The sequence below is a fragment of the Xiphophorus hellerii genome, chromosome 7 (assembly GCF_003331165.1).
Source record: "Xiphophorus hellerii strain 12219 chromosome 7, Xiphophorus_hellerii-4.1, whole genome shotgun sequence".
Lineage (NCBI taxonomy): Eukaryota > Metazoa > Chordata > Actinopteri > Cyprinodontiformes > Poeciliidae > Xiphophorus > Xiphophorus hellerii.
Genome location: NC_045678.1, coordinates 14,821,413 through 14,848,009, shown reverse-complemented (window position 1 = coordinate 14,848,009; position 26,597 = coordinate 14,821,413). Strand labels below are relative to the sequence as shown.

The window sequence follows — 26,597 nt, the reverse complement described above, 5'->3', positions numbered from 1 at the left end:
TTTTGAATTGATCTCTTAGTCATCTTTGGCAAGAAAACAAATATTTGGTTGTTGTTGTTGTTGTTGTTGTTGTTGTTGTTGTTGTTGTTGTTGTTGTTGTTGTTGTTGTTGTTGTTGCGCTTTGACTCAATTGGAATTTTTCCTCACAAAGTTTGCATTATTTCCCCCAGTGTGGTTCTCTCCAGGTACTCCGGCTTCCTCTTGCAGCCCCTCCTCCCCCACAAAAAAATATGACAGTTAGGCTAATTGATTACTTTAAGCCATACCTTCATTGTGCGTCAATGTGATTATGTTTCTCTGTATTACCCTGCTAGCGCGACCTGTCCAGGGTCTACCCCACCTTTCTCCCCATAATCGCTGAATAGATGCATAGCCTCTCACGATCCTACCGAAAATACAGAATACCTTATAAGTAAATGAATACAATTTCAAATTACAGTACTGGATAGTTTTATGTTTGTTTGTTTGTTTTTGATTTTATATTTGTTCAGTCTCTCTCGGTATCCCTTCAGCACCTCGGACAGCGGCGGTCTCTCCAACCAGGATCAACGCTGAGGGGCGATGGTGGAGTTATTTTTAGACTCTTTGCGAAATCATTCTTAATTTTAAAGAAAATGCCTACGGCACATCGTTATGACAATTCCGAACCAAAGAGAGCATTTTCATATTTTATATCTTGCATTAAGAAAATTATGCCTCTTTTCTTTATAATAAAAAAAACTTTCTTGCTCCAGAGAAAATGACCTGGTCCTTATTTCTGACCAACAGCAAAGTGACTGTACCAGGGGACCAAAGGACTCGGAGAGCCTCCGCGAGGTTAAATGCCGGTGGACAGAGGGGACCGTGCGCGCTCCAGAGAGGAGAGGAGACGCAGGAGACGCGCAACCGCCAAATATCGGTCTGCGCATGCGTCCAGGGAGCGCGTTCGAGTCGTAGCCTTCAATGTGGCTTTTGCGGAGCTCAGGAAACTTCTACCGACCCTCCCACCGGATAAAAAGCTGTCCAAAATTGAAATCCTGCGACTCGCAGTTTGTTACATCTCCTACTTGAACCATGTCCTGGATGTTTGACGGGAAATGGCACAAAGGATCAAATCACCATGTCTGAGGATCACGGTTCTTAACCGGTATTGAGGAGCACATTTACTGAGTGTTTTTTGTTGTTGTTGTTGTTTTGTTTTTTATCACATAAGGAGTTGCAGGACTGTTTCAGAAAAATTCTGTAGGATTGTGGCTTAAAGAAATTTTCTGAATATTGTTTGTAAGCAAAGTGTACTTAATGAATATTCTTAGAGTTAGTAAAAATGGAGGTCCAAAAGTGCCATAAATAAATAAATGGCACAACTAATGGTGTCATTAATATTACTCAGTAAAAGGATGACTATTCCTTTACATGCGTAATTAAATAAATGTCTCATTAATATATATTTTATTTGCAAATTTCATGACTATTATTTTTTACAATTTATTTCAACAAAATGGTTATGCTTCACATAATGAATTTAATTTCCTTTTGAGCCAATTACTTCAAATTCAGTGGGTGGGGTAAAGACCCAGCTGATCTCGCTTGTGTCCGTTAACCAATCAGATATCAGAGTTAAATTCTTCCTTTTTGGCACTGCATCAGAACTATTTGTTGAATTAATTTTACACACATGTTAATTCCAATTTTAACTACCTCAATGGAGGAATAACTTTTTTAAAATTAAATTAGTAAATTAATTGATTTAATTTTAATGTTTTAATATTTTAATTAAGAAATGTATAAACCATTGGGTAGTGATTGATTGGGGAATTTCTGAACCGTCCATACTTGCCTTTACTGTACTCTTATTTTGAACAACAATAAAAATAATTATTTCACTGGTGTTCTGTGGATATGGTCATTTTGTAGGATTTTGCAGTAGAGCTGTTTATTGAAATACAATTTAATCAATTTATAGTTGATAAACTGCAGTATATGTCTGCATACAAATGACAGCAAAAATAAAAAATACCAAAAAATATATTTTCAGTAACTAATAAAGTACTTCATCAACTTAAAAGCATTGCAAAAGTGCAGCCATTTCTTTCTAAGTCTAGTAGAGATATTAGTTCACACTTGTGTAACTTGTAGAATAGTTTACTATAATAATCTGCATAAAGGTGTTCTTTAAAATGACTGTATCTCCACTACAGCTGCTTCAGATATCAGCTGCAAAAAACTTATGAAGACCAGAAAGAAAGCTCATATATCATTCATTTAAAGTTTATATTTTCTGCCTTTCCAATATAAAATTGATTTTAAGTTGTTTTATTGGTATTTTAGACTTGAAATGGTCCTCTGTTGTTGTAGAGTGGACATTGAAATATACTGTAAAGCAAATGTTAATCATTTTTTTGCTTCTTTGGCATCTTCACAGGATGATGCTGCCATCGCTATATTTTACTATCAGGGTTTTGTTTTCATGATGATGTGCAGTGTTAATATTTCTTCATTTATAGCCTTCAGCATGCAGACCAAAAGTTGCATACTTTGCTTATTTAAAGTTTAATAAAATTCAAAGTTCAACCAAAACACTGGAAAAATTAAGCCTTTCAAAGCAACTCACTACTCATGGCTATTTACATATTTAGTCTCATATAAAAATACTTAATTTATTAAATCTAACAAAACTCCCCTATCTAAGACTGCAACCTTTCAACAACTAGAAAAGCTGTAAATGTGAGTCCTTTCTCATTCTTTTCCTAATTAAAATGAGACCTTCTGCAGCACACATTTCAGATGGCCAGGAGGTCTGTAAATACTATAAAGCAGATTACTGAGTGTAGTATGATATATTAAAAATTAATTAGACAAAAATTTAATTTGATACATTCAGTAATTGAAAAAAAACCAACTCAAGGACTGTTTTATTTTAATTGATTTAATTTTAATATGATTAAATGTAGCTATATTTTACATAAAATTAGGTTATGTTGAATGTTATTCTGAAGAATTCGAGAGTATAAATACAATAGTACCCAATCTGTGCAGGGTTTTTCTTTTTTTTAATACTCCCTGAACCCGAGGTATTTTTCTAGATAACAACACCGCCCTCTCCCGGAGTTGAGTAAAATTACAAGATGGCTCAATTATACTCAAATGTTTTTGTTCATTCATTATTTTTTAAAATCCTTGTTTTAAATAGCTAAAACTGTTTCAGTCCTAGCATTAAGACACTCTTGAACCAGAGACACGGTCAGAAGCATCCTCAGAAGCAGTGAGGAGGAAAAAAATGATTGGATTGTTGCTCACAAAGTACATTTTCTGACAAAGTAAATCATTATCATTTAATTTGGAAATTAAGTTTCCAGAGTTTTGAAGAAATATTTTGAGAGGCGTAGAATTTAATTTGCTCAAAGTTCAGTGTGAGATTTTCACAGCAAGTGATGATTTTAGGAACAATGTCATGTCATCTGCTGTTGGCGAGTTCTGGTTTATCAACACCAAAGTCATGCATGCAGGTGTCTACCAGGGCATTATGCAGCACTTTATTCTTAAGATGACAGACACCAGACCTAAGAACGCAGAGGAATTGCAAGCCACTAATAAAGGATTTTGGCTTCAATAAGTACATGCCACTCTGTAAAAATGCAGTAATTTATGCAAAAAGGAGACCCAACACAGTGCTGAGAGCACACACTCTGCAGCACATTGACATTCCTGTCTCAAAAATATATATTTTTAAATCAGTCTTATGGAGCATTAAACATTTTTTAAGAAACAAATTTTGTTTTTTATAGTTGTGAAGCCATAATGAAAAATAACAGAATTAAACTTTGAAATTCACCTGTATTATCTATATAATATGTATCTTGACTTTTGAAACGAATACATTTTATAAATTAACTTTTAGACAATATTTTAATTTTGGGACATCTACAATTTTTTATTTCTATAAAAGTAGAAATGTGATCCCTTTAATTATGAATTTGGGTTTTTATTTATATGTATTTTCAGATTTTTGATGCCGCAAAATGTCTTTAAGTCGAGCAAACAGAATTTCTCCATTGACCGTTAATGTGAAATAACGTGGGGAAAAAAATAATTAATAAATAGTATCACATTTGTGTTGTAAGTTTTCCTGTTTCGTGGAGGGTCGTCAAGTCACACAAAGGACGACCCCTTGTGGTCTGGAGTGAAATCTCGTTGTGGCTCTTTTGAGAGCATTGCACATCCACTCCGCCTGCCTCTCTGGTCCTGCTCACTACAATAGCCAGGCTCTTGTGAAGGAGCTGCCTCTCTCGGCTCAGACAGACGCGCCTCAGAGCAGCAGCCGCACATCCACTGACTGGCATCCAGACGCGCATTCCGGAATACGAGGCAATTCTGAGTCGAAGGTAGGTAAATTAAGCTTTATCGAAGTGCTGTGTTTATGTCACTGGGACGGGGTGGAGGCTGTCTTTGCTCAAAAAAAAAAAAAAAAAAAGCCGAAGACACACGACCTCATAGGAATTAAGTTCACTGCTGTCGTAGCGGCGAGGATGATTATTTAAAAAAAAGCTTTTCTTCTTAGCAAATAGATGCTGCGTCCTAATCTGTTTTCTGTTTTTTTGTTGTTTTTTTTTTTACTTTACGCGTGCCCTGTTTTGTATTTTATTAAAACACGGCTCTCATAAAACGCATAAAAACCGAGTGGCTAATCTGAGGTGGTTGCACATCACACAGGCCACTGAATGGGGGTGAATGGGGGGTTCAGGTGGGGACTGATGCTGCAGCTGTGAAGCAGATCAGTAACACCCTTCTCTCTGCCAGCCCCTGTGAAACACAGGCTGTTCGGAGACGAGGCAGCCTCCGCAGGGCATCGCCATCCTCAGCAGCTGTCTGCGGGGCTGCACAGCTGGATGAAGTGCTACTGAATCTGAAACAGCTTCTCTGGCGCTGTATTGATGCTGTGCAAAGAGAGCTACAGTTATTTATTATTGAGCAGCGCTGTTAGGAGAGGCTGGGGAACTCCTGATCAGATGAGTCATATCAGCTCCTGCAAGGAGAGATCAAAAGAAAAGGGGTTGCTTTGCCTTTTGTTCTCTTTAAAGCCATGGTTTCTGACTGGCTGGACAGGATGTAAGAGGAAACAGCACTACCTTTAGGCTAAAGTTTGGATGGCGTGATGCAAGATTCTTTACACCAGGCCTATAGAAAGATGTAAAAGCACTTACAGCAGAGCTGGCTGGACGGAGGGGCATCTCTTCCTCAGCAATGGCTCCTTCCTCCTACTGTACTTTTACTTAGTTCCACTTGAACGCATCAGAAGGGCCTGAAGTTTGCATTCCTGAGAAATGTGTCAGATCTTAACTTTCTCCTTTTACTCTGTGGGCGTGTTTGTGAAGGTGGGGGGTGAGAGAACAAAGTGAGGTAAGCCAGGAGTCAATCGCAGGTCAAGGATTTGCTTTTTTTGCACATATCCAAGAAATATTTCTGGAGCATGCCAGAGTTAAAATGTGCAGCACTGGTTACTATGTAGCATGTGACTCAAAGTTAGGCCTGCGGAAGAAAAAAAAGGGTTGTTTGTTTTTGACTTTTGCCATTTTTAGTGCCTTAAAATTCATAGTGGGAATGTTGTCGCATTAAAACCACCAATTTTTGTGTATTTTTTGAGGGGGCTGGAGGTATTTTATGACAGACCAACACATAGCGTTGCATAGATGTGGAAGCGAAATTATATAAATGCATTTGTGGTTAGCATCCTTTTCTCTAAAACTCTCAAACACAATTCTCTGGGACTAATTACCTTCAGAAGTTGCCTAATTGGTAAATTAAGTCCACCTGTGAATAATTTTCTCTCAGTTAAAATCCAACTGTTCTATGAAGGCAACAAAGGTTTATGATAGAACATTGGAGGTTAAAGACAAACAGTTAAAAACTTATTTCTAGTTGAGATACAATATATCATTAATACTTTCCATTTAATCTGTTTGTGCTCAAGCTAGTTTAAAAACAATAGTCAAACATATCGTTTTCTATCTATACAAGGCTAATAGGGCTCAATAAAAAAACATGCCACATTTAGATTTTTATTTATGAAAGAAATTTAAAAACCGTCTATCGTTTTCCTTTGCCTTTAAAATGATCATCTGCTTTATGTCTGTCAATAACATAAAATAACTATGAAAAATGCAGAGGTTTGTGGCTGTAAAGTCACAAAATGTGAAAATGTATGTGTTTGAATTCCAGTGGGACTAAAATCTGTTAACGAACAGGTGTTTCTCTGGGTTAGCTGAAGTCCACAGAGGGATTGGAGACTGTATTCACAATAAATACCACTGGCACACCCCAACACGTACACACACAGAGAGTGTGTCAGCCTGCATCTGATTTATTTGATTTAACAAGCTCAGCGGAATGTCTTTCTTCTGTGTTTTTGCTGCAATTTTTTTTCTCTTCAAAACAACATTAAAATGGTAACAAAAATCCAACAGACTCGGCAGAGGTTGTAGTGCACTACAGTAGGAATTGTGCCGTTTGTAGATTGGGGGTTTTGTAATTTGTTGACTGCTTTGGATTTGTGAAACAGTCAGCTGCTGCATCAGGCAGATTATGGCATAGTAATACCACCAGAGCATGGTGTGCATGGAGGAAGGAAGGGAGGCACAATGGCTAATGGGTGTGAGAGGGAGGGCACAGATGCTATGGTAACCAGGCTCCGGCATGAGCTCTGCAGAAGCTCCGAGGCAGATTTGAGCCATTTAGGGTGCCAGGACCGCACTGGATACTTTGATGAAATCATTTTCTCTTTCACAGATCATCATTGCAAGATACAGTCTTACATTTGGAGGCTTAAAACCAATTCTAATGATGCAGCTCTCCTTTTGAAAGGACATTGATGCATGACGAGCAAAGTGTGTTTTTGATGTCCCTAGGATAAAAGGCGAAACAATGCCGGTAGCGTCCAATCTGCCTGCACGTGTTATTATATTAGCTCCTACTGTGCAGCAGGCTCCTTCCATTAAACAAACACATTAATGAATGTTTGTTTTACATTAGTGTCAGTTTCTGCCCTTGTGACTCCCTCAGTGCAGCCAAGCAGAACGATGTGCGTTGATGCAACTACATTTAACCGCAGAATATATTTTCTCAACAGGATGTCATCAGGATGTTTAAATATTTATTGCATTTAATACGGTCAGTTAGAAAAAATATGCTTATAGGCAAGTTTCTTTTTTTTCTCTCTCTCTCTCTTACATGTTTCATAGTTATTCTTGTTTGGTAATTGATAGTTTTTCTTAGTCTGTGGCTTCGATTCTTCCACATGGCCTGGTTCACATGCCTCCTCATGATCGTGTCGTGCATCAGTGGGCTTTGCGCCGGTATTCTCCTGGCCCACATACGACAGCCACGCGCTCCGACTTCAGCACTCAGGGGGTTAACAGCTTTGATTCAGGCTTATTCATTTAACCATATGGGTTCTAGATGGGTTGAAAGGCTATTGTTTGCTGTTTGGGTCCTATTCCTTTGCCCCCCCCCCCCCCCCCCTTTAATGCACACCCCCACACACACACATAGATATCACATAAATTTGCTCTCGGCAGGGGAGATTGATTGTTGCCCTTAGATGCAGCCTTCAGCCTTGTGCGTTGGCAAGGCAACAGTGGACGCCGCAGATGTCAGGAGGAAATTTGATTTGAGATTTTGTGTTAAAAAATTTGCAGCTGCTTCATAAGGTTTCGTCTTCATAATTGACATTTTAAAGCACATGACGCCCTCCCTGCTTTTAACTTCAACATTAACACAAAGGAAGATCTTCTGTACGGCGGCATGATCGAAATGATTTGAAAAATTAGTAGTGTGAGATTATTTGGCCGGTAGGAGAATCCTTAAATGCAAATTTTGACTAAACAGAGAGTTTAGTCCAAATTATATTTAACCGCAAAGCACACAGTGATCAGCAGTAGCCGATTTCTCTTTGCCACAATGATCTCATCCTGTTGTGTTGCGTGTGCTAATTTAGATAAAGCATCCATCATTGACTCGAGAGACAACAAATTGCCTGTAAATGATGTGCAGAATAATTCCAGTTATTAGGAGGTGATACTGGGGATGGGTACTGGCGGCTGGTTGTCAGGACAACAGCTGAGAAACAGACAGGGCGTAGATTGCGGTCCAAATGAATGGTCATGCCTGGTGAGACAGTAAGGCAGCCTCCTGGATATATCGCACTGCACCCATTAAGGGCACGGAGTGGGCCAGATGCAGTCCCAGTTTTTAAACAAATTTGTATGCATGTTGAGTAAAAAAAAAAAAAAAAAAAGCTTTAATATTTAATTTAGTACAGAATATTCTATAATTAATTTGGTTTGGGAGGTACAAGAGTATGTGCTTGCTTGTAAAAAAAATGTTTTAACAACCAGAAGAGAATTTAATAATACATTTAGACAGGGCAGATATATTTGTGTTATTACTAGCCGTTTAAGTTTCAATATTGTAAAAGCCTGCCTAATATTTCATAATGAACAGCTAAATGCACATCTGATAGTTTACTAGATATCCAAAATCTAAAACTGTGGAAAAGACAATTGGATGATAAATGGAATAAATGAAAGATACTTTTATTTTAGTTTTAGCTATGACTGTCTAAACAAATGACATTGTTAATAATATGCAAAAGTTTATAACATTTCATAAGTTATTATGTTGATTAAATTAATTAGATTATTCAGACAAGTAACCAAGATGCCTTTGGTAACTGCATAGAAGTTACAGAGATCTACATCTCAGATGAAAGAATGTTAACAAGGCAACTATAAAAAATAGACTCTATAAATCTGGCCCAGATTAAGAAATGGTAACACGAACACATTTTTGGAAAGAAAGCAATAGAAGTCTTGATTATACAGTTCACCACAAGTAATGAAAGGGGAACATTTTATAGAGGAAATCTAACCAAACATATCTCTAAAATAAAACCTGGAAATGGCACCAATATGCCTGGAGGAAAACTTTTTAGAGGCTTCCAGCAGGACAACGAACCAAACCATACAGACAGCGCTGTTATAAAATGGTTTAGGCCAAAGAATTTTCACTCATTTGAATGAGCCGGTCAATATCCAACAAAGAATCTGTAGCGAGTTTTGAAAGTTGAGCAATTAATTATTTCTGTAGATGTGCAAAGCTGATGTAGACATACCTTGAAAGACTTTAAGCTGTAATCTATAAAACTGTGTATAATTTATGTTTCTCCCTCTACACCACAGGTGTCAAACTCCAGTCCTCGAGGGCCGCTGTCCTGCAGTTTTTAGATGTGCCACAGGTACAAAACACTGGAATGAAATGGCTTAATTACCTCCTCCTTGTGTAGATCAGTTCTCCAGAGCCTTAATGACCTAATTATTCTATTCAGGTGTGGTGCAGCAGAGGCAAATCTAAAAGTTGCAGGACAGCGGCCCTTGAGGACTGGAGTTTGACACCCCTGCTCTACACAAACATGCACAACTTGGTGTTGATCTATCTAATAAAATCCTAATAAAATTCATTTAAATGTAGAGTTGTAACATGACAGCAAACCGAAAAACTTGAAGGGATGTAAATACGTTTGCAAGACATTTGTTTAAGAAGATTTCAGAGGTGCTTTTCTTGTTTGTCATTTTCAGAAACACTCTTTGCCAAGAAGAACATATGTACGTTTCTTTTTTTTTAAAGAAATGAGCCTCAAAAAGACATCTTGCCGGCTTACAACTATGACTGCTGTGGAGTGTATGTTTTTGGATCTGCCTCTTAATAAGTCTTTCCACATAAAGTTTGTCTCGTAAATTATTCTGAGCTGAGCGTGCAAAGTGAAAGGAACAAAGTCCCACCATTTTGTCTACGATATACACATAACATATCAAAAAAGCAATAAGGTTTTGCAGGAGTAAAGAGATGTCTTAATAAACTGTTTTATGGCAAAGTGTTACACAGTTACTAATAATTTACCTTAAAATAAAATTGTATGGCAATCGTTACTGTATTTGTTGAATGCTGAAGGGAGGTTTTGATGCCTCCCCCTGATTTCTCTCTGTTTGTCTCTCAGGTTCATGTGGCATTTGAAGCAGCTCTCTGGGGTCGCTGTCAGTCACTGTGGATTCCTGTCTCTAGAAGAGCCCATACCCCCATCTTCCTCCTCGGCCCTCCTTCCAGCTCACGATCTCTGTCACACGACAAGTCACTCCTCGTCCTCCTGCCCAATTTCCAGCTCCGAACTCTGCTGAGATGGACACCGAGTCGACCCACTCCGGCTACTCCAGTCGCTCGGGGAGATCAAACCGCCACGGGTACGCTTCCCGTCTGTAGGCCTCATCATCTGCCCATCAGCTTCCCTGCTGGAACTCTTTCAGCCATCTAGCATGAGATTGCTTTGCGTGTTCACACACCATCCTGAGCTGCTGCATTTTTGCTAGTTTTTTTTTTTTGTTTTGTTTTTGTTTCACTCATCACCCGGTAAATGAGGTGAGAGACAAAAATAGCAGGGGATTGATATGGAGGATTAGGGTCATATTTATCATGGGCATAGCAATCAGCGTTTTGTGGCTCATGATGTTCTCATATCTATTTTAGCTTTGTCAATTTTATCCAGAGTAACTGGAATCAACAAGAAAGTATTGCATCCAAACCTTCCTGTCTAAACTTATTTTTTATAGTAGAAATGGGAAATGAACTGTTGGTATAAATGTCAAGTTTTTTTGTCTAAAGCAGAAAAAGTTGCATAGATTATCAGTAAAATACTAATTATTACACTTTTATTAATGGCATATATAACATGTATTTATTATTTTTTTATTTTAACAGACTGATTCAGTACCTCTGAATGATTATCTTCTAAATTTAGTTTAGTTTTTAACTTGCTCTCTGCGCCAATGTCTCTTTTTCCGTTCTGCTGTGTAATACAAGTATTTAAATATTTGCTTTATTTGCTTGAGTCGCCTGCCTGATTTCAGCCTTACCGGCAAGGTGCTTCTAGCTTCCTGACAGAATTGCATTAACTAGAGTGACGGGTGGCACTGTTAGTTTCTACATCATGACTTTCTTGCAGTTTTCTTGAACAGAAATATTTCAAAATAACCAAATTTAAAATTGAACACAAGGTATTAAACCATGAAAATAATGTCCACGCAATTCCTTAACCTTTACATTGTTATTCTAGTGGCTCTCTTTGTGATATTTACATAGAATTAGTCACTGTGTCTGTTATTTTTGTTAATTTCCCTGTTTTTAGGGAACGTAGCCGCGACAGACACAAAGGCGGCAGCAGCAAAGACAGCAGTCGCTCCGAGAGATCTGTCGTGATCAACCCACCCGACACGCCGTCCCAGGACTCCCCCGTTCACAACGAAGAGCCGCTTCCCGGAGAGCCGTCAGCAGCAGCGGATCCTGGAGATGAAACCCAGGTATTTGTTCATGTTCCACTTCCTTCAGTGCGTACCCTGCAGTAAACTGAAACTAAAGACAAATAGCCGAAAATCGAGAATAGCAAATGAGTGGCAGTTACATCAATGTTTTCCAGACGTTCACTCTGAAATTGTCTCTGTGGCAATCACATTATTTTTAGAACAAATCCGGTAATCCTCGTATGAACTTTGTATGCTGACCTTATAAACTCATGCTCCCAACACAGCTGGCTTTCCACCGCCTTATATAAAGTAACAATGGTCACTCAAGATCAAATAGGTCAGCGGATTAGCATCGCTCTTTGAGGCGTGGATGGATTCAGTGCCGGGTTACACTGCACATGCTGGTCATGCTGTGTGGGATTGTTATGAACGGGAAATAATAAAAAACACTAGAAGTAATTCAGTGAGGCTAGAACAGTTTAAGGAAATTAGCTTTTACTTTTAAATACATAAAACAATCCCCTAAACAGCCTCTTGGAAGAAAAGCTTGCAGATGCTTTAAATATGAAGGTCGTGGTGCGAAGAAACTGTTCAATATTTTTTGGCTGAGCTATAGATAAGAGGATTAATGTGGCTTCTTTGTAGCATGCAGTGAGAACAAAAACTGGAAACAGCCTATCTCTGTTCGTACATAATGACTTCCTTTGGCTTTATTGTCACTGTGACGCCCCCCGCTGTAAGATTGTGGTTTGTTGTTTTTAAATTTTAAGCTACAGGTGTTTCCCAAAATGCCTGACTTTTGTGCACCAGAGCTAAAGACGGTGCAGAAAGAGGAAAAATACGTGGGAAAAGAGAAGCAGAGTCTCTTCTTGTAAAGGACTTTGCCTGGGGTGGCCTGCACCGTGTCTCTGATCTAGTTGGAATGAGTTTAAATCAGAAATGTGTCTTCTTATTTTTTACTCCTCTGTATATCAGGGAGCTGCTTAATTCACACGCAAGCAACTGCACTTTCTCAAAGTTTCTCTTCAGTCATATATTTCGATGTTTCTTTAGACCTATTCCACCGTCTCTCTGCTCTGTGTGCCCTTCTGGCGGCAAAGTGACATTCCACACATTCCCCATTGGCATGTGATTGTCCGCTTGCAGCTCATATGCTTTGTCGGTGGTGTAAGGTGATCCGCTATTGTGCTGCGTCTTGCCCACCAAAAAAATGTGTCCAGCAGCAACAGCAGCACTTTCGTTACTATCTCCACCCCCCGTCACAATCACCCACGTTCGCTCTGTTCTGGGCTTTCTGGAGCGGCAAACATCGACTGGCGGAGCTGATGGAATATGAACTGGTCTCCAGTGGAGAGAGAGAGCGTGATTAGCCTGAGTTTCCTGCCAAACGCCACTTTGGGGAAAACTGATATGAATAATCCTCCGTGTTTATTACATGCACAACATAGGGATATACTCTTAGAGTGGAGTGTGTGTGGGGGTGTGTGTGTGTGAGTCACAGAGAGTCTGCTGCTGAGCCTGTCCATGCTGCTTTGTGAGAGACATTGTGCCAGGAGGAAGCAGCTTCAGTTTCCTCGCACTGTTAACTCAAGCAACACCAAAGCATATGTTAGTCTTGTAGTGTGTGACTACTTGTCTCTTTAGCTTTTTGCCTGAGCGCATGTCCAGATAACTACTCACAGCCTCGAGACATGAACAGCTTGCAATTTGATGTAAAAAAAAAAAAAAAAAAAAAAACACACCCACACAATAAAAGGAAAGCAGTAATTTAAAGAAAAACAGTCAGACTATGTGGCATTGAACCATATCCAACATAAACAACCAACATGTAGCGCGTCATCCGGAGTAGCGCAGGTCTGGGCCATTGTGCTTTGCAGCTGGCAGAGTATTTGTCCTCTGTCGTTGTGATTTGTTAATGGTGGATGTGGGCTGATCATCCACACTTACCCTCTGCCAGATCGCAGAACCTTGCCAAGAAGCAACTTGTAGATGTTGTATTCTCTCACCGCTTACTTTGTTTTCTACACTTTGCCTGGCGAATCAACTTTTTTGCACTTTGTTTTGTACCAGAGACATCAAAACTCTGTTTTATATGCTGGCCCAGCACAGAGTTGTGCATAATTGCTAAGTAGAAGAAAACGTATGCATGTTTTTCCACATTTTGGGAGTATGGTCTGCTCCAAATGAGTCATTTTGTAGAGCTATCTTTGCTGTAATTATAGCTGCAAGTCTAAATAGGGATGTTTCCGTCAGCTTTCCATCTCTAGAGATTTAAATGATTATGCATTCTTGTTTGCAAAATGCCTCAAGCTCATTCAGATTGGATGCAGAATGCCCTGCCAAGGATTGTTATTTTAATTCTTATTTAGGTTTGAAGTTTGGCTGAGCCATTCTAACACCTGAACAGGGCGCTTTGACCTAAACCATTCAGTAACTCTAGCTGTGGGTGTTGGCTCATCTTCCTGTTGAACGGTGAACATCCATGCCAACTGATGTTTACTTTCCATTGGTCTTTTGTAGCCTCTAACAGGATTTTTTTTCTGGACTACCCTATACCTAGTTTCATCCCTCTTCCCATCAGCTCACATCACTTTGTCTGTCACTACTAAAGAAAACATACCCACAATACTGCCCTCACTACGTTTCACTGTAGGGATTGGTTCTTAGCAGGAAGATCAACAATTTCTAAATGCTTGAATGACTTATGGTAAACTTTAAATGGGACTTTGTTTGGCTATTTTCAACGACTGTTGAATTCTTGCCTGTCTTCCATAAAGACCAAAGCGGTGAAGTTCACAGCAGATTCTCCCACTTAAGCTGCGGATCTCTACAAATCAATCAATCATTCAATCAAACTCTTGGTTGCTTGTTTGATTCTTGCCTTGCCTGCTAGTTCAATTGGATAACCATGTCTTAGATTAAACAGTCCTCATTGAGTCATTCCAAGCTTGACATACAGATTTGTAACCTTACTCTGCTTTGAACTTCTCCACAACTTAATCTCTGACTTCCCTGTTGTTGTCCTTAGTCTTCATTCTGCTGTGTGTTCACTGATGTTCTCCAATAGAGTCCTTCACAGAACAGCTGTAATTAGTCTGGGGTGAAAATGTGAAATAGCTCAAGGGATATCAATACTTTTGCAATTCCCAATAAGGATCAGATTTGAATAAGATCAGGTTCTTACACATAGTTAACTGGTGCATTTTTTTTACCAGCTAAATGAGGTAAAAACTATATTTCAAGACTTAACACTGCAGTCAGTTTGCTGAATTGTTGCTGATTGTTTTGCTCAATGATCCAAAGTTTGAGTTTGCATAAAAAACAACGGCTTCTAGTTCACTGAAAGGTTCATTTGTTGTACAATTTATTTTAAAGAATATTGTACATTTTGGGGGAAAAACATTGATGTTTTCAGATTTATTGAAATAGAATGACTACTCTATATCAATTTATCCAGCTTACATCCTTTTATTTTGGCTTCCTCATAGAGAATAATTTCACTCACTTATGACCATTTATGCTAATATGAAAGCAGGGTCCCACCAAAAAAAGGGGTTGATTTGAGAAAAACTGAAGAAATAAATCGCTTGACAGAAACTAAAGTGAACCTTAAAGGAACCAGGAGTGTTTGGCTGGAAGCTTTTTTCATTCATTAGCCTTACAGACACATACAGGATTAACTACATCTGCACCACACTCCACTCCAACCTTCCCTTCTCTCTGCTTCTCTGCTCTTGAATTGCACCTTACCCACTTCCATCCCCCTATCCAACTTCCCTTTCCTCTGCTTCTTCTTTTTTCTCATGCTCATTTATCTTGTGGCTCCCGTTGGCATCCCCTCCTCCAACGAGGCTGAGTTAATTGGCTGTTAACTGCAGCGAAGTACTGAGTCCTTGCTCATTTGGTGTCTTTTTGCAACTGTAATTTGAAACCTTGGTTTATAAAACAAAAGCAATAACAATGCTTTCATAATCTGTAACTGTTCATTTAAACCACCCAATGGACTGAAATGACCCAGTATGCAGTGGGATAAATACTCTCCAGACAGATGAGCGTTAATGTGACCGTCTGTTGTCTGGTTTTCCAGCATTTCCGCTGCATTCTCTGGCTCTGTGTGCTGCTTGATGTGCTTTGGTGTATGTCTGAATGCACACGTGTGTGATGATATGAAGGCTCTTCTGCTCAGCTTGTCATTTTCCCCAGCTCTCATCCATCCGTGTCTCTGCAGCTGCTGCTCTTGTGAACGGTTGTAGCTGGCACAACACAGCAGCACTCTTGGGGACAATAATTAGGTGCCAGAATTAATGACACGCAAACAAAAAAAACTCCACTTCCTACACATTCATTATGCCTGTCTGTGTGCTTTTGTTGAAAATGTTTATGTTTAAAAGAGCCACAACGGTTCAGATACCAAAAAGACACTGCCCTGTAATGACTTACAACTGAAGCTGCAGTGGTTGTTGTTGCGATTCACAGTCTGTGTTTGTGTATGTAGGCGTGTAGGTGTGTGTGTGTGGACGGGCGTTCTGAGTTATGCTGCTGTGTGGATCTTCCTTCACATCCCATTCTGTCACATTGAATTACTACAGCTAGATTTCTAAAGCCTAAAAATGATGAGCTAAAGCAAAAAAAAAAAACTTCTCATAGCACAGAGCATGTGCTATTTAAAAAAATATGAAAAGGTCCCGTGCTATGAGCTATTTGCATAATGCATAAAATCTATTGTGTAAGCCTGTAAGTAAATTTTTTATGTTTGTTTCTCATAGATTATTCTGAGGAATGTTCTAAATCTTTCTAAAACTATCTGAAACATAGCTGGTGCTCTGTTGTCAGCCCAGTACTAATTAATGTTTTAAGGTTGCATAAAGCACAATGAAAACTCCTGTGTGAATTACAAGAGGGATCATACCACTGAACAAAAAGGAAAAAATCTAAGTTGTTTGTAATGAGAGTTTTTCCACAATAACCTTCACTTTATATTTCTTTCAGTTCCAGTTGTAAGTGGGATTAGTTGATTGTTGTGCTCAGTGACCAGCGTAACCAATGTCATTTTGCTTTCTTATCTATTGTTTCCATCATTTTATACATACACATTGCTATTTTGTCCCTTCTTACCTCTGTTTTGTAGTCCCTCACGGGATCGAGCTGCACTTTTTGAAATATATATTGTGAGGGGGCACACAGCAGTATGAGTCGTATTAACGCTGAAAGGAAGCAGTTATTTTAAGATGTAGAGTAATAACCTTCCATGCAATGCTACGACATGCCCCAATTAATGATGTATCCAAACCTGACAGTGCTCTTGTAATTGCTACTCTTGACTTTTAGTCATTTTTTGCTGATTTTATGAATCTGTGTCTCACAATCGGATGTGTGAGAAACAAATCTGATTGTATTTAAAAGTTAAATTGAATGAAATTATTGTTGTGCTGTTTCAAAGTTTAATTACAACTGATACGAGTATAAAATATTTTTATTAGAATTTTTATCTGTAGCACAGAAATATGTACATATTTTAAAGCCACTAACACCCAGGCCTAAACTCAACAAACAGCAGGATTTGAAGATCTTTAGAGTCAGAAATCAGGCTTAAAGTAAATAGCAATACAAGCATGCAACAACATTTTTCTCAGCATTTTGCTGTGAGAATCCATCGAGCAGGCTGAATATCTTATTTGCATGTAATATGTGTATTCATGATTTTTTGACTATATTGCATGCAAACAAGCTCTTGCAATTTTAATACAAAAGACATTAATAATGTGATGACAATATTTGCGATGAATTGTGCAGCCCTGCCTGGCAGCTATGTTGATTTTGACTTAAACAACGATTCTCCATAATTTGCATGCGTAATTTGGACAATTTTGGAGTTCTAGTGGGGAGCAGTAGCATTTGTCTATAAGTGCACCAGACGCTTTTACTTCATTTTAATAATTACAAACTCAAAGTGTTGGGAGGGTTGTTATTTAAAACATTATAGAAGAGTCTGATCGCAGGTGTGCAAAGCTTTAGTCCTTAAATCTTGGCAGAGCGATTAGGCACAGTGCTGGCTGGTGAAATGGTTGTGTCACATCACATATATTATTCTGTCATTTCCACACGTATGTTCTCCTGTCAGAATGAATAACTCCATTTTATTCAGTTTGGCCCTATTTCAGAGCTGTCAGAAATTAGCATTTCATCAGTATTCCTCTATAGAAGGATTTGTCCATAAACTGAATATAATAATACCCATTTCCTCTGAACACAACAAGTATATGCTTAAGAGTAGGTTTTATATGCTGGAAAATAGAACATAATGACTGCAAATCACCCGCAAGAGGATATGTTTTAAACAGCAGTAGCCACCAAGAGAAGACATACATATCATCTGAAAGAATAAATAAAGGCTGCACTTTTATCATATTTATATGTAAAATTGTGTTTCCTAGTTGTATTGTAAAGGAGGCTGTCAGCAATTTAGAGATTGCAATGCAAATCTAAAGTGTTACTGTTATCTGGATCAGAGATCAGAGCTTTTCCAATCTGGAGCCAGGCCTAGCAGAAAGAGTCTTCCTTTGAAAATGTCTCATGAAAATGTCCACTCAGCTGGATTTTCATCTAAAAACAATACGGCAGCATGGCAAAAGTGTTTGACTTTTGACAATTTTTTTATGATTTTGCTTTTTTTTCCAAGCTGAAGTGTTTCAGACTATCAACCAAATTTAAAATGAGGAAATATCTGACCTCAGTAAATATGAAAAGCTGCATTCAAATGAACAAAACTAACCAATGCAATCTAGCACAATCTCAACATTTGGTTAAACTACTGTGGCAAAAATATGCTACATGCAAACAGGAATGTGATGTAATTCCTATGTAAAACTCTCACTGCCATGCAAGGTTGGCAAAAAGTTATTAGATTTATTAATCTAATAACTTAGTAAAGTTATTAGATTAATAGCTGAATTTGAGGATCTGAAAAAATTAAGTGTAATGAAAAGCAAAAACACCTAAAATCTGTAAGGGATGTAATACTTTTCATGCTCATGTAACTTTAAAATTCAGCATATCAAAGGTTTCCAATGAGGATAAACTCTCCCGCCATTGACAAAACTGGTACATCCAAACAGCAAGCGCCTTTAAAGATCGTTTCCTCTTTCTTTTGTCTCTACTTTTCTTTCAGGATGATAACTGGGGAGAGACCACAACAGCTGTTACAGGAACATCTGAGCTCAGCATCTCCCAAGAGGAAGTGGTTGGCCTTGGAAAAGAGATACAGGATCGAACACAGGGCTTCCGGCGATATCTCCCCCTGGCTGTGGGCTCCTGTGTGGGTCTGCTGGTGCTGGCCACACCCTTGGTCTTCCTGCTTCTCCCAGTCGTAATGTGGCCAGACAGACTGCAGGCTTGCGGTGCAGCTTGCGAGGGCCTCTTCCTCTCTATCTCTTTCAAAATCCTCATCCTCCTGGTTGCTGTTTGGGCCTTGTTCCTGAGGCCGAGCCGGGCCTGCCTGCCCAGAGTGTGTGTGTATCGGGCATTTCTCACCACTCTCACATTGCTGCTCACCATGTCCTACTGGCTTTTCTACGGGGTCCGGATCCTAGATGCACAGGTAGGCTCCACATAATGCCGTTATTGTGGTTAAATACCATGTTTTATGGCATTCACAGCCAACCAACTTATTTTTTCACCCTTCAAACAGCAAAGGAGTTTCAGTATATCAGTTATATTGAAGACCACTATTACTCTTTACATCTATCATACGCGAATACAATGTATTCTGATCCTTATTGTTTTTATAATAGAGAACTGGCTGAGGATTTCAGATTTGAAACGGCAGATTACTCCCTGTAGCTTCAGAAATGGAAAGTTAAACAGGTTGGGTATTTGACGCAGAGAAAAAAATGTCTTCAATCCCCAGTGCTTTCTGGTTTGGGGTTTATAATTATACAGTACTCCTGCTGCCATGGTAGCCTGCCAGGACCTCCTGGGGAGCGAGGAGTGTAGCAGCTGAGTGTAGTAGAGACAGAGTAAACACGGATGGCGGTTGCCAGCTACTAGCAGGCAGAACTGTTGGCTCAGAAACATTAGCGTATTCAAAGCTAATATTTATTGTGTAAAGAAAAACAGGAGACAGTATCTGCAACTTTGTAGGGATAAGAGAGTTCTCATTTTGAAAATGAAAATGACTAATTATAGTATTAATGACTGTCACAGCTGGACTCGACCATGACTTATTGCAGATAGCGTCTTAATAAGCTCATATTGGTGTAACTCTCATTCGCAAAAATCTATTACAATAAAACAGTGAACATTGCTCAACAATTTTTTTTCCTACTGATATTATTCCTCAATAAATACAGATTATTTTCTCTTGCTTCTTTCTGTCACAACTACATATTTCAAGTCGACAAATAAATGTTAATATAAGACAATGATTATGGCAGATTTAGCCAACTCTGGAGAGGTTTGAGGGTGTTTAAGTTCATCGCACAGCATCACAATTTAATTTAAGCCATGTTTTTTTTCTCTCATCATTTAGATTTCCACTTGTTTGTGAGGTTTTATGTTATTGCTTAGCCCGTGTGTGCAGAAGCGTGAAGTTGGGAACTGATGTTGAATGTATTTCAATTCAGTTCGGTTTATTAATATAGCACAAATATACAACACACGTCATGTCAATGCACTTTATAATAACAGGAAATAAGAAAATTAATTAAATCATGCATACATTGTTGGCAACGTTTGCTGTTGAGTTGTTTTGGTTTGATTCTGGTTTCATTATCATTTTTATTTTGGTTAGATCTTACTGTTTCTAGTTATGTTTATTACTTGTATACAGTTAGTCTAGTTATTCTTTAGTGTTAGATTTATTTCATGTTTCTCTGGGTACTCTCCCTTTAAGAACTATAAAATCACAAATGGCTCAAGTTCACAGCATCATTATTCATATATTACTGACAAATAGTTGAAGCGCTGAATGTCAAAGCAGTATTGTACCTCATACTGAATTCTGAATTACAATAATTCAGAGATGGCATATATCCCATACCTGTACACACAGGTATAGAATTTATGCAAGTGAATATCTTAAGCTTCACTATGCAGACACTCTGTTTGCACTCATGAATATTCACTTACTTCGGCATGCTGAATGCATGAAGTGATTCCAATTGGCAGCAGTCTGACCTACTTCCTGAAAGATGGATGTTTCACTTCCTGAGATGAGATGAGATGAGATAAGAATCCTGAAGTAAATTATTCTGATGTCTTCAGCTACGTCATGCCTAAGCTCCATATTGTGTTTTCAGTTAATGAGCTTCAGATGGAAATCTCTCATTCACGTGTTTGATTTTTATTTTTACTTTTCCTTCCTTTATAATCTGTGCCGCAGAGAAAAAACTCCATTCAGTTTGTTGGAAATTCTTGTGTGATTTAATCAGGATGAAGATTACCATGGTATCGTCCAATTTGCCGTGTCTCTGGTGGACTCCCAGCTGTTCGTTCACTACCTGGCAGTCGTACTTCTGGAGCTCCGTCACCTCCGACCCTGCTACAGCGTGTGCGTCATCCGTTCCACAGACGGAGAGACGCGCCACTACAACATTGGACAGCTGAGGTACACACACACACAAGGCCGTTGTTATAATCATAAAAATGACCTACAGTGACTCTGAAGACAAATTCTTTAGCCTGATTTCTTCTGTGAATACGGCCTCACTGCAGTCCACACTGAGACACATGATGGCTAGTTGCTACACACTTCTTGCTGAAGTATGACTGTAATCGGAGGCTCGTGTCTGCAGGGAAGACTGGCATAGGCTGTAATCAAGTTACTCAAGAGTCTTGTTAGTGTGAGTCAAGGAGTTTGGGGGAGGAATAACAGTGGAGGACATGGTGATCATAATGTCATATTCTGGCGAGAAGAATTGTATTAATGCAAGGTTCATAAACTTAACCATTTATAATAAGTCTAAGAGGCTCCAAGTGGGTTTTTCATGAATGCTATTGAGGGCCTGAGCAGCTTGGTATGCCCTCATGCCTTACTTTGTTAGAACTTGTGTTAACCGGCAGAAAAATGTGGCATTCACTGTACACACAAAGTTCACTGAGTAGTTTTAGGAAGTAAAACTGAAGTGAATTGAGTTTGCAAGTTATATGTACAAGTCCTTCAGTTTGCATTTTGTCACAAGACTGTTCACGCTCCTTGAACTTTTCTTTATTTCGCCACGGTACAACCACAAACCCAAAGTTGCTCTGTAGGGATTTTAAATTATGAACCAACACCAAATAGTGTTGAATCATTATAATTCTGATTGCACTTTTGAAGTGAAATGAGAATGTTTAAAGATTTTCAAAAATCTTTAATTCCTACAAAAAAATTGGAAAGTACTACATGTACCCTAGTAAATATTGACTATTTATAAATTGTTCAAGTTAATTCAGACCCTAATTTCTAATTAATTTCTTGTCGAGAGTCTCCCCCACCTGAGCTGTGGATCTCGGCTGCTTCTCTGACCAGTTCTCACCTTACCTAACCTTTTATTTTTATCTACTTATCATTTTAAATTGTAGAACACAGAAAAAAAATCATTTACATCAAGATGCTGTAAATATTTTGTTATACATTGTGATGGGTTTTTCGTCAGATTCAGGTAAAAAAAAAAAAAATCTTTAATTCATTTACTGTAACAATACAAAGCCACATTATAAACAATGGTTATGTTACTGAATTTCAGGCCAAGATTAACAAATCAGATCAAATTCAAACTTGTATTTATATTTCCTCATTCTTCTGTCACACAGCATTCAACGAGCTGCTTTGACCATCCTGGAATATTATTACAGAGACTTTCCATTGCACAACCCTGCCCTGCTCTCTGCCTCCAAACACAGAACTGCCAAACACCTGGCTGGGCTAAAGGTCTACAACGTGGATGGTAGGTCACCTCAAATGTGACAGAAACATTCCTGTCCAGTAATGGCAATGAATTTTGTGTCACCCATTATCTCTTAATAGACCATTTGGTGGATTACATACACAGACTGTATTTGTGGGTCGAGATAATACTTACATGAAATACATTAAAAGTGAAATCTACAAACGGTGTTGCCCTGTGATTGACTGGTGACCATTCTATGGATGAATGAATGAATGCTTCACTGCAGCAGTAAATTGTTTTCTTGGGACCAAATGTTAGTGAAAACATTGTAATATAAAAAACTAAGCTAATAGTCTTTATCCTTTAAATTTGGGAGCCATTTTAAACTTCAATATTAGCTAGTTTTGTTGAAAAAATAAATTATCAGTTGCAACAGTAAAATGAGAGAAAAGTTGCTGAAGTTTAAAGATAAAGAAGACCAGTTCCAACAAGTTCAACAAAGAGTAAAAGATGATTTAAGACTTTTACATCACATTTTATTTCATAGTTTAGCTGCTTCATCTTTGCCACCTCAGTATAACGATCATAGTGCATTGCCTACTCACTCACACTGCAGCACCTTGTTGCATTTTAACATATTGCTCCCCATAACTACGTGTGCCTGTTCTCTAGTGTCACATATTGTACTCTCTCCTGCATTTAAAAGGATCTTCCACTCACTGCCCATTAATCCTCAACCCACTGCAGAGCTCTGGATTTCTTGATCCTTGGCGGCGATATAGTGTGGAATACAGTGTCCTCGTAGTAATCTTCCCCCATCCCTATCGGAGCATAACGAAAAGCCCTCTAGGGGGCCATGGAGTTTCATGCCTTAAATAATTCATCAGAGAAATGCTCGTTTCTCACATTCTCCTACATCTCTCCTTCCTCCGCTCACCCTGTCTCCAGCTCTGCCTGTTCTGTCCCTTTTTTCCTTTCCTGTCAACCCCCACGCATGGCTTATTCTTCCCTGCTCCATTCACTCACAGTCACTATTCTTATTATAATACACATAAGTAGGCCAGGAGGTAAAGAGGGTGATGTTTTTTCTGTAGAAAATGCACAACAAATATGATGATTCACCTATTTTTCATCACTGCATTTGGTATATTTTTCTGAACCGCGGATGCGTCAACACTCACAAATGCAGATCAGATTATTAATGATTTATATCCTCACCTGACCTGTAGCATTAACTCCACCACCTCCCTCTAACTTTACTGATCCGCATGCTTGAAAAAACCAAATGCGCCCACATTAAAAGCTGATGAGCTTCAGTTCCACTACAAGTTTCATTACACAAACCATTAAATGCAGTAAATTCATCAGACATGGACATTAACCTTTGATTTTCACATTATGTCACAATTTACTTTAAGCCACGCCCAATGAGATGCTTTCTGTAACAACTTAAATGAAAGTTATTTTTATATTTTGCTATTAACAAAACAATCTGCAAATTAAACTGGAAGGATGTCCCAAAGATTAACATACAGAGTCCTGAAACCCTGTTTTCTAAAAAAAAAAATTAGACTTAGATGGGCATAATCGTGACCAGAAAAATTAATACTCATTCATTAGTTGTCCACCTTCTATGATTACATCTGATTTCTCTGTTGTTTTCTGAGTTGTTTTCTCGATGCCCATTCATCACTGGTGTGAGGTCCACCACCAGTGTTGACGGGTCAGGAAGCTGCTTCCCTTATGTCACACTGATATAATCAGTTTACCTCTGTTCTCTCCTGGCTTTAGCCCCAGGGAGTACGGCTGCAGCTCAGCCCAGCAATGGAAATCAGTCACGGCCCTTGGTTACACCTGCCACCAAACGCAAAGACAACGCTCACAGTGAGCTATACTATGAGGAGGCAGACTATGAGAGGAGAGTCCGCAAGCGAAGAGCCAGGTAAGTCACAACAACAAACCAACATAAGTTTATAATACATTTTCAGCAGACCAGGCCTTTGGAGCAAAACTCTGGTCAAAAATGTTCCTAGTTAGAGCCCTGGAAACCAAAACGCCTCATGACATTGTCCCAGTGGTGGCACAGATTCTCTAATAGCCGTTTCCAAATCCAGTGTTACAGATCCACTGAGACCGGGTTGCTCTTCCGGCCAAATGTAACAGGGTTTGTGTTTCGTGGGTTTGGGGGAAAAGGATAAGTCAGAGTCCTTTTTCTAATGAGGTCACAGAATATAACACAGACAGAAATAGTGACAGAGTCTATTGTGGACAATGTTTGGGGAGAACCTTAAGTTAAGTTAGAACAATCAAAGCTACAGTTTCTTGAAAAAGATACTTACAGCTACTATTTATGCTCATTATCATCAAAACTCCTCTGGTAAAGAGTGGATAAATGAGCTGTATGATTAATGTTAATAACATTCTCATAATACACCAGAAGATAAATATTTGGTCTATCATACTTCTGTGTTACTCTCTTACCGTATCACAGGTGTCTCAGGTCAAGATCATTGTTTTAATAATTACACAAATGGCCGTATGTAAAAGTATTTCCTATATCTGTGGGTTTATCAGGCTGGTGGTTGCCGTTGAGGAGGCCTTCACACATGTTCGGCGCATGAAGAAAGAGGATGAGAACGCAGCACCGTCCGACATCATGGATGTTCGTGAAGCCGCTCTGGCCGTATTTCCCTCAATGGCTCGTTCCCTGCAGAAATACCTCCGCACCACCAGGAGGCAGCACTGCCACAGCATGGAGAGCATCCAGAAGCACCTGGCTTTTTGCCTAGTGAATAACATGAGTCCTAAGGTCAGTCTGGTTTATGTTTGTTTTCATGTTGGACAGGATTATTGAAACTTCGAATGAAACACAGCCTGTTTAACTAACACTTTCACTTTCTATCAAGCTGTTGATTTATATTAAACTAAGTATTTTTTATACCATACTGAGTATGGCTGTAACTTTTTTCCCCCTTGTGTCCAGGCCTTCCTTGAGGCATACCTCGCTCCCGGTCCGACCCTGCTGTACGGCCCCGAGCGCTGGATGGCCGATCAGTGGACTTTGATCAGCGAAGCTTCAGTGACCAGCGGCGTTAAGGAGGGAACAGAGTTCCTGTTGAAGTGTCTTGATTTTAGTTTAGCAGTCACAGTCAAAGGTATCCCTTACATCCGTTTGACTGAAGAGTACATTGACCCCAAATCTCATAAGTTTATACTGCTGCTCCAATCAGAAACATCTGTTTAGTAGTGACGCATTGCAGCGGTGCTGCTGCTCTGTAAAAAGCAGAACTTTTGCAGTTGTCCAGCTGAATTTTTCCAAGAAAAGCATTTTGTACCGTTTTTGTACTTATGCGTGTTGTTTTCCAAATTGATATGTTGTAGTCATCGTGACGGACTGGAATGAGGATGAAGGGTTGAAAAGCATTTCTTTCTGAAAACATTTGCAAGGCTCACTTTAGTTATACCTCCATGCACTACAGATGACATCTGCAGTGCCTCTGAAAAGCATTACTGTTGAACTTTTTAACATTTTGTAATATTTTAACCACAAATTCCAGTTTATTTCATAGGGATGTCATGCAGCAGGTAAAATATTGCACAATTATCATATGAGATGAAAAGAATACATGGCGTTCAATTTTAGCTAAATGCATTTGAAGTCATAGCCGCTCGGTAAATAGGCTATTTTGTCCAACCATCTTCTGTTGAATATAAAAATGCTAATATTTTGCAGTGTCTTCACAGCTTTTGGGAAATTCTTACTTCTTCAAACTAGCACAAGTTCAGTCAGGCTGGATGGAGAGCATCTGACAAAAGCAATTTTCATATCTTAACACAAATTTACATTTTAGATTTAAGTCAGGAATTTGACTGGGCTATTCAAAGCATACAGGAATATATTTCAGAACAACTAAATTCCAACAAAGCATCTTACATTTTGTGGTAATACCATGATGAACTGTGAAAAAGTTCCAGGAATGAACATATTTTCATGCCTCTTTGTTTTCCCTTGGTTTGCATATGTCAGTGTGCACCGATGTGATGTAGGAAAGTTTCAGAATTAGGACAAAAGAGGGATTACAGCATGTTCACAGCTTTTTCATAGAGGTTCACATTGGAGTCTGTCTTAAGCAATTCAATGTAAAGTTAATTCTTTTTACCAGAACCTTATCACTGTCAAAAGGTCTTAAGTCATCTCTCATTAGAAGCCGCACTGCTTGTAATCTTTTAATGTGTTTGTGATAAATTCTTGCATTGGGGTTTTTGAAGGCTTTTCAATGTTCTTTGAAGTTTAGCTGTTTTTCAAAGTCCAAAGGAAAGTTTTGAAGGAACATCTGAGAAGTATTTATCAAGGCAACCTTAAAAGATCACCCCTTACTGAACAGGAAAATGTAAAAAAAAAAAG

General features: G+C 38.8%; 1 protein-coding gene across 1 annotated transcript; it reads left to right on the top strand.

Annotated features, from left to right (window-relative positions):
- Positions 1 to 4,194: 4,194 nt before the first annotated feature.
- Positions 4,195 to 26,093, top strand: LOC116723579 (vang-like protein 1). Its single transcript, XM_032568607.1, has 9 exons — positions 4,195 to 4,361; positions 10,028 to 10,268; positions 11,210 to 11,381; positions 18,493 to 18,921; positions 20,753 to 20,928; positions 22,116 to 22,249; positions 23,984 to 24,134; positions 24,767 to 25,001; positions 25,176 to 26,093. Exons 2-9 carry the CDS (start codon positions 10,207 to 10,209, stop codon positions 25,434 to 25,436), a joined length of 1,620 nt encoding a protein of 539 aa, XP_032424498.1. The 5' UTR covers positions 4,195 to 4,361; positions 10,028 to 10,206; the 3' UTR covers positions 25,437 to 26,093.
- The last annotated feature ends 504 nt before the right edge of the window (positions 26,094 to 26,597 follow it).

Excerpts from the sequence above, each read along its gene's own strand:
- LOC116723579 (XM_032568607.1), top strand. The coding sequence starts at position 10,207 with ATGGACACCGAGTCGACCCACTCCGGCTACTCCAGTCGCTCGGGGAGA. Across the intron at positions 22,250-23,983 it reads AAAGGTCTACAACGTGGATG|CCCCAGGGAGTACGGCTGCA; the intron begins GTAGGTCACCTC and ends TCCTGGCTTTAG. Across the intron at positions 25,002-25,175 it reads TGAATAACATGAGTCCTAAG|GCCTTCCTTGAGGCATACCT; the intron begins GTCAGTCTGGTT and ends CCTTGTGTCCAG.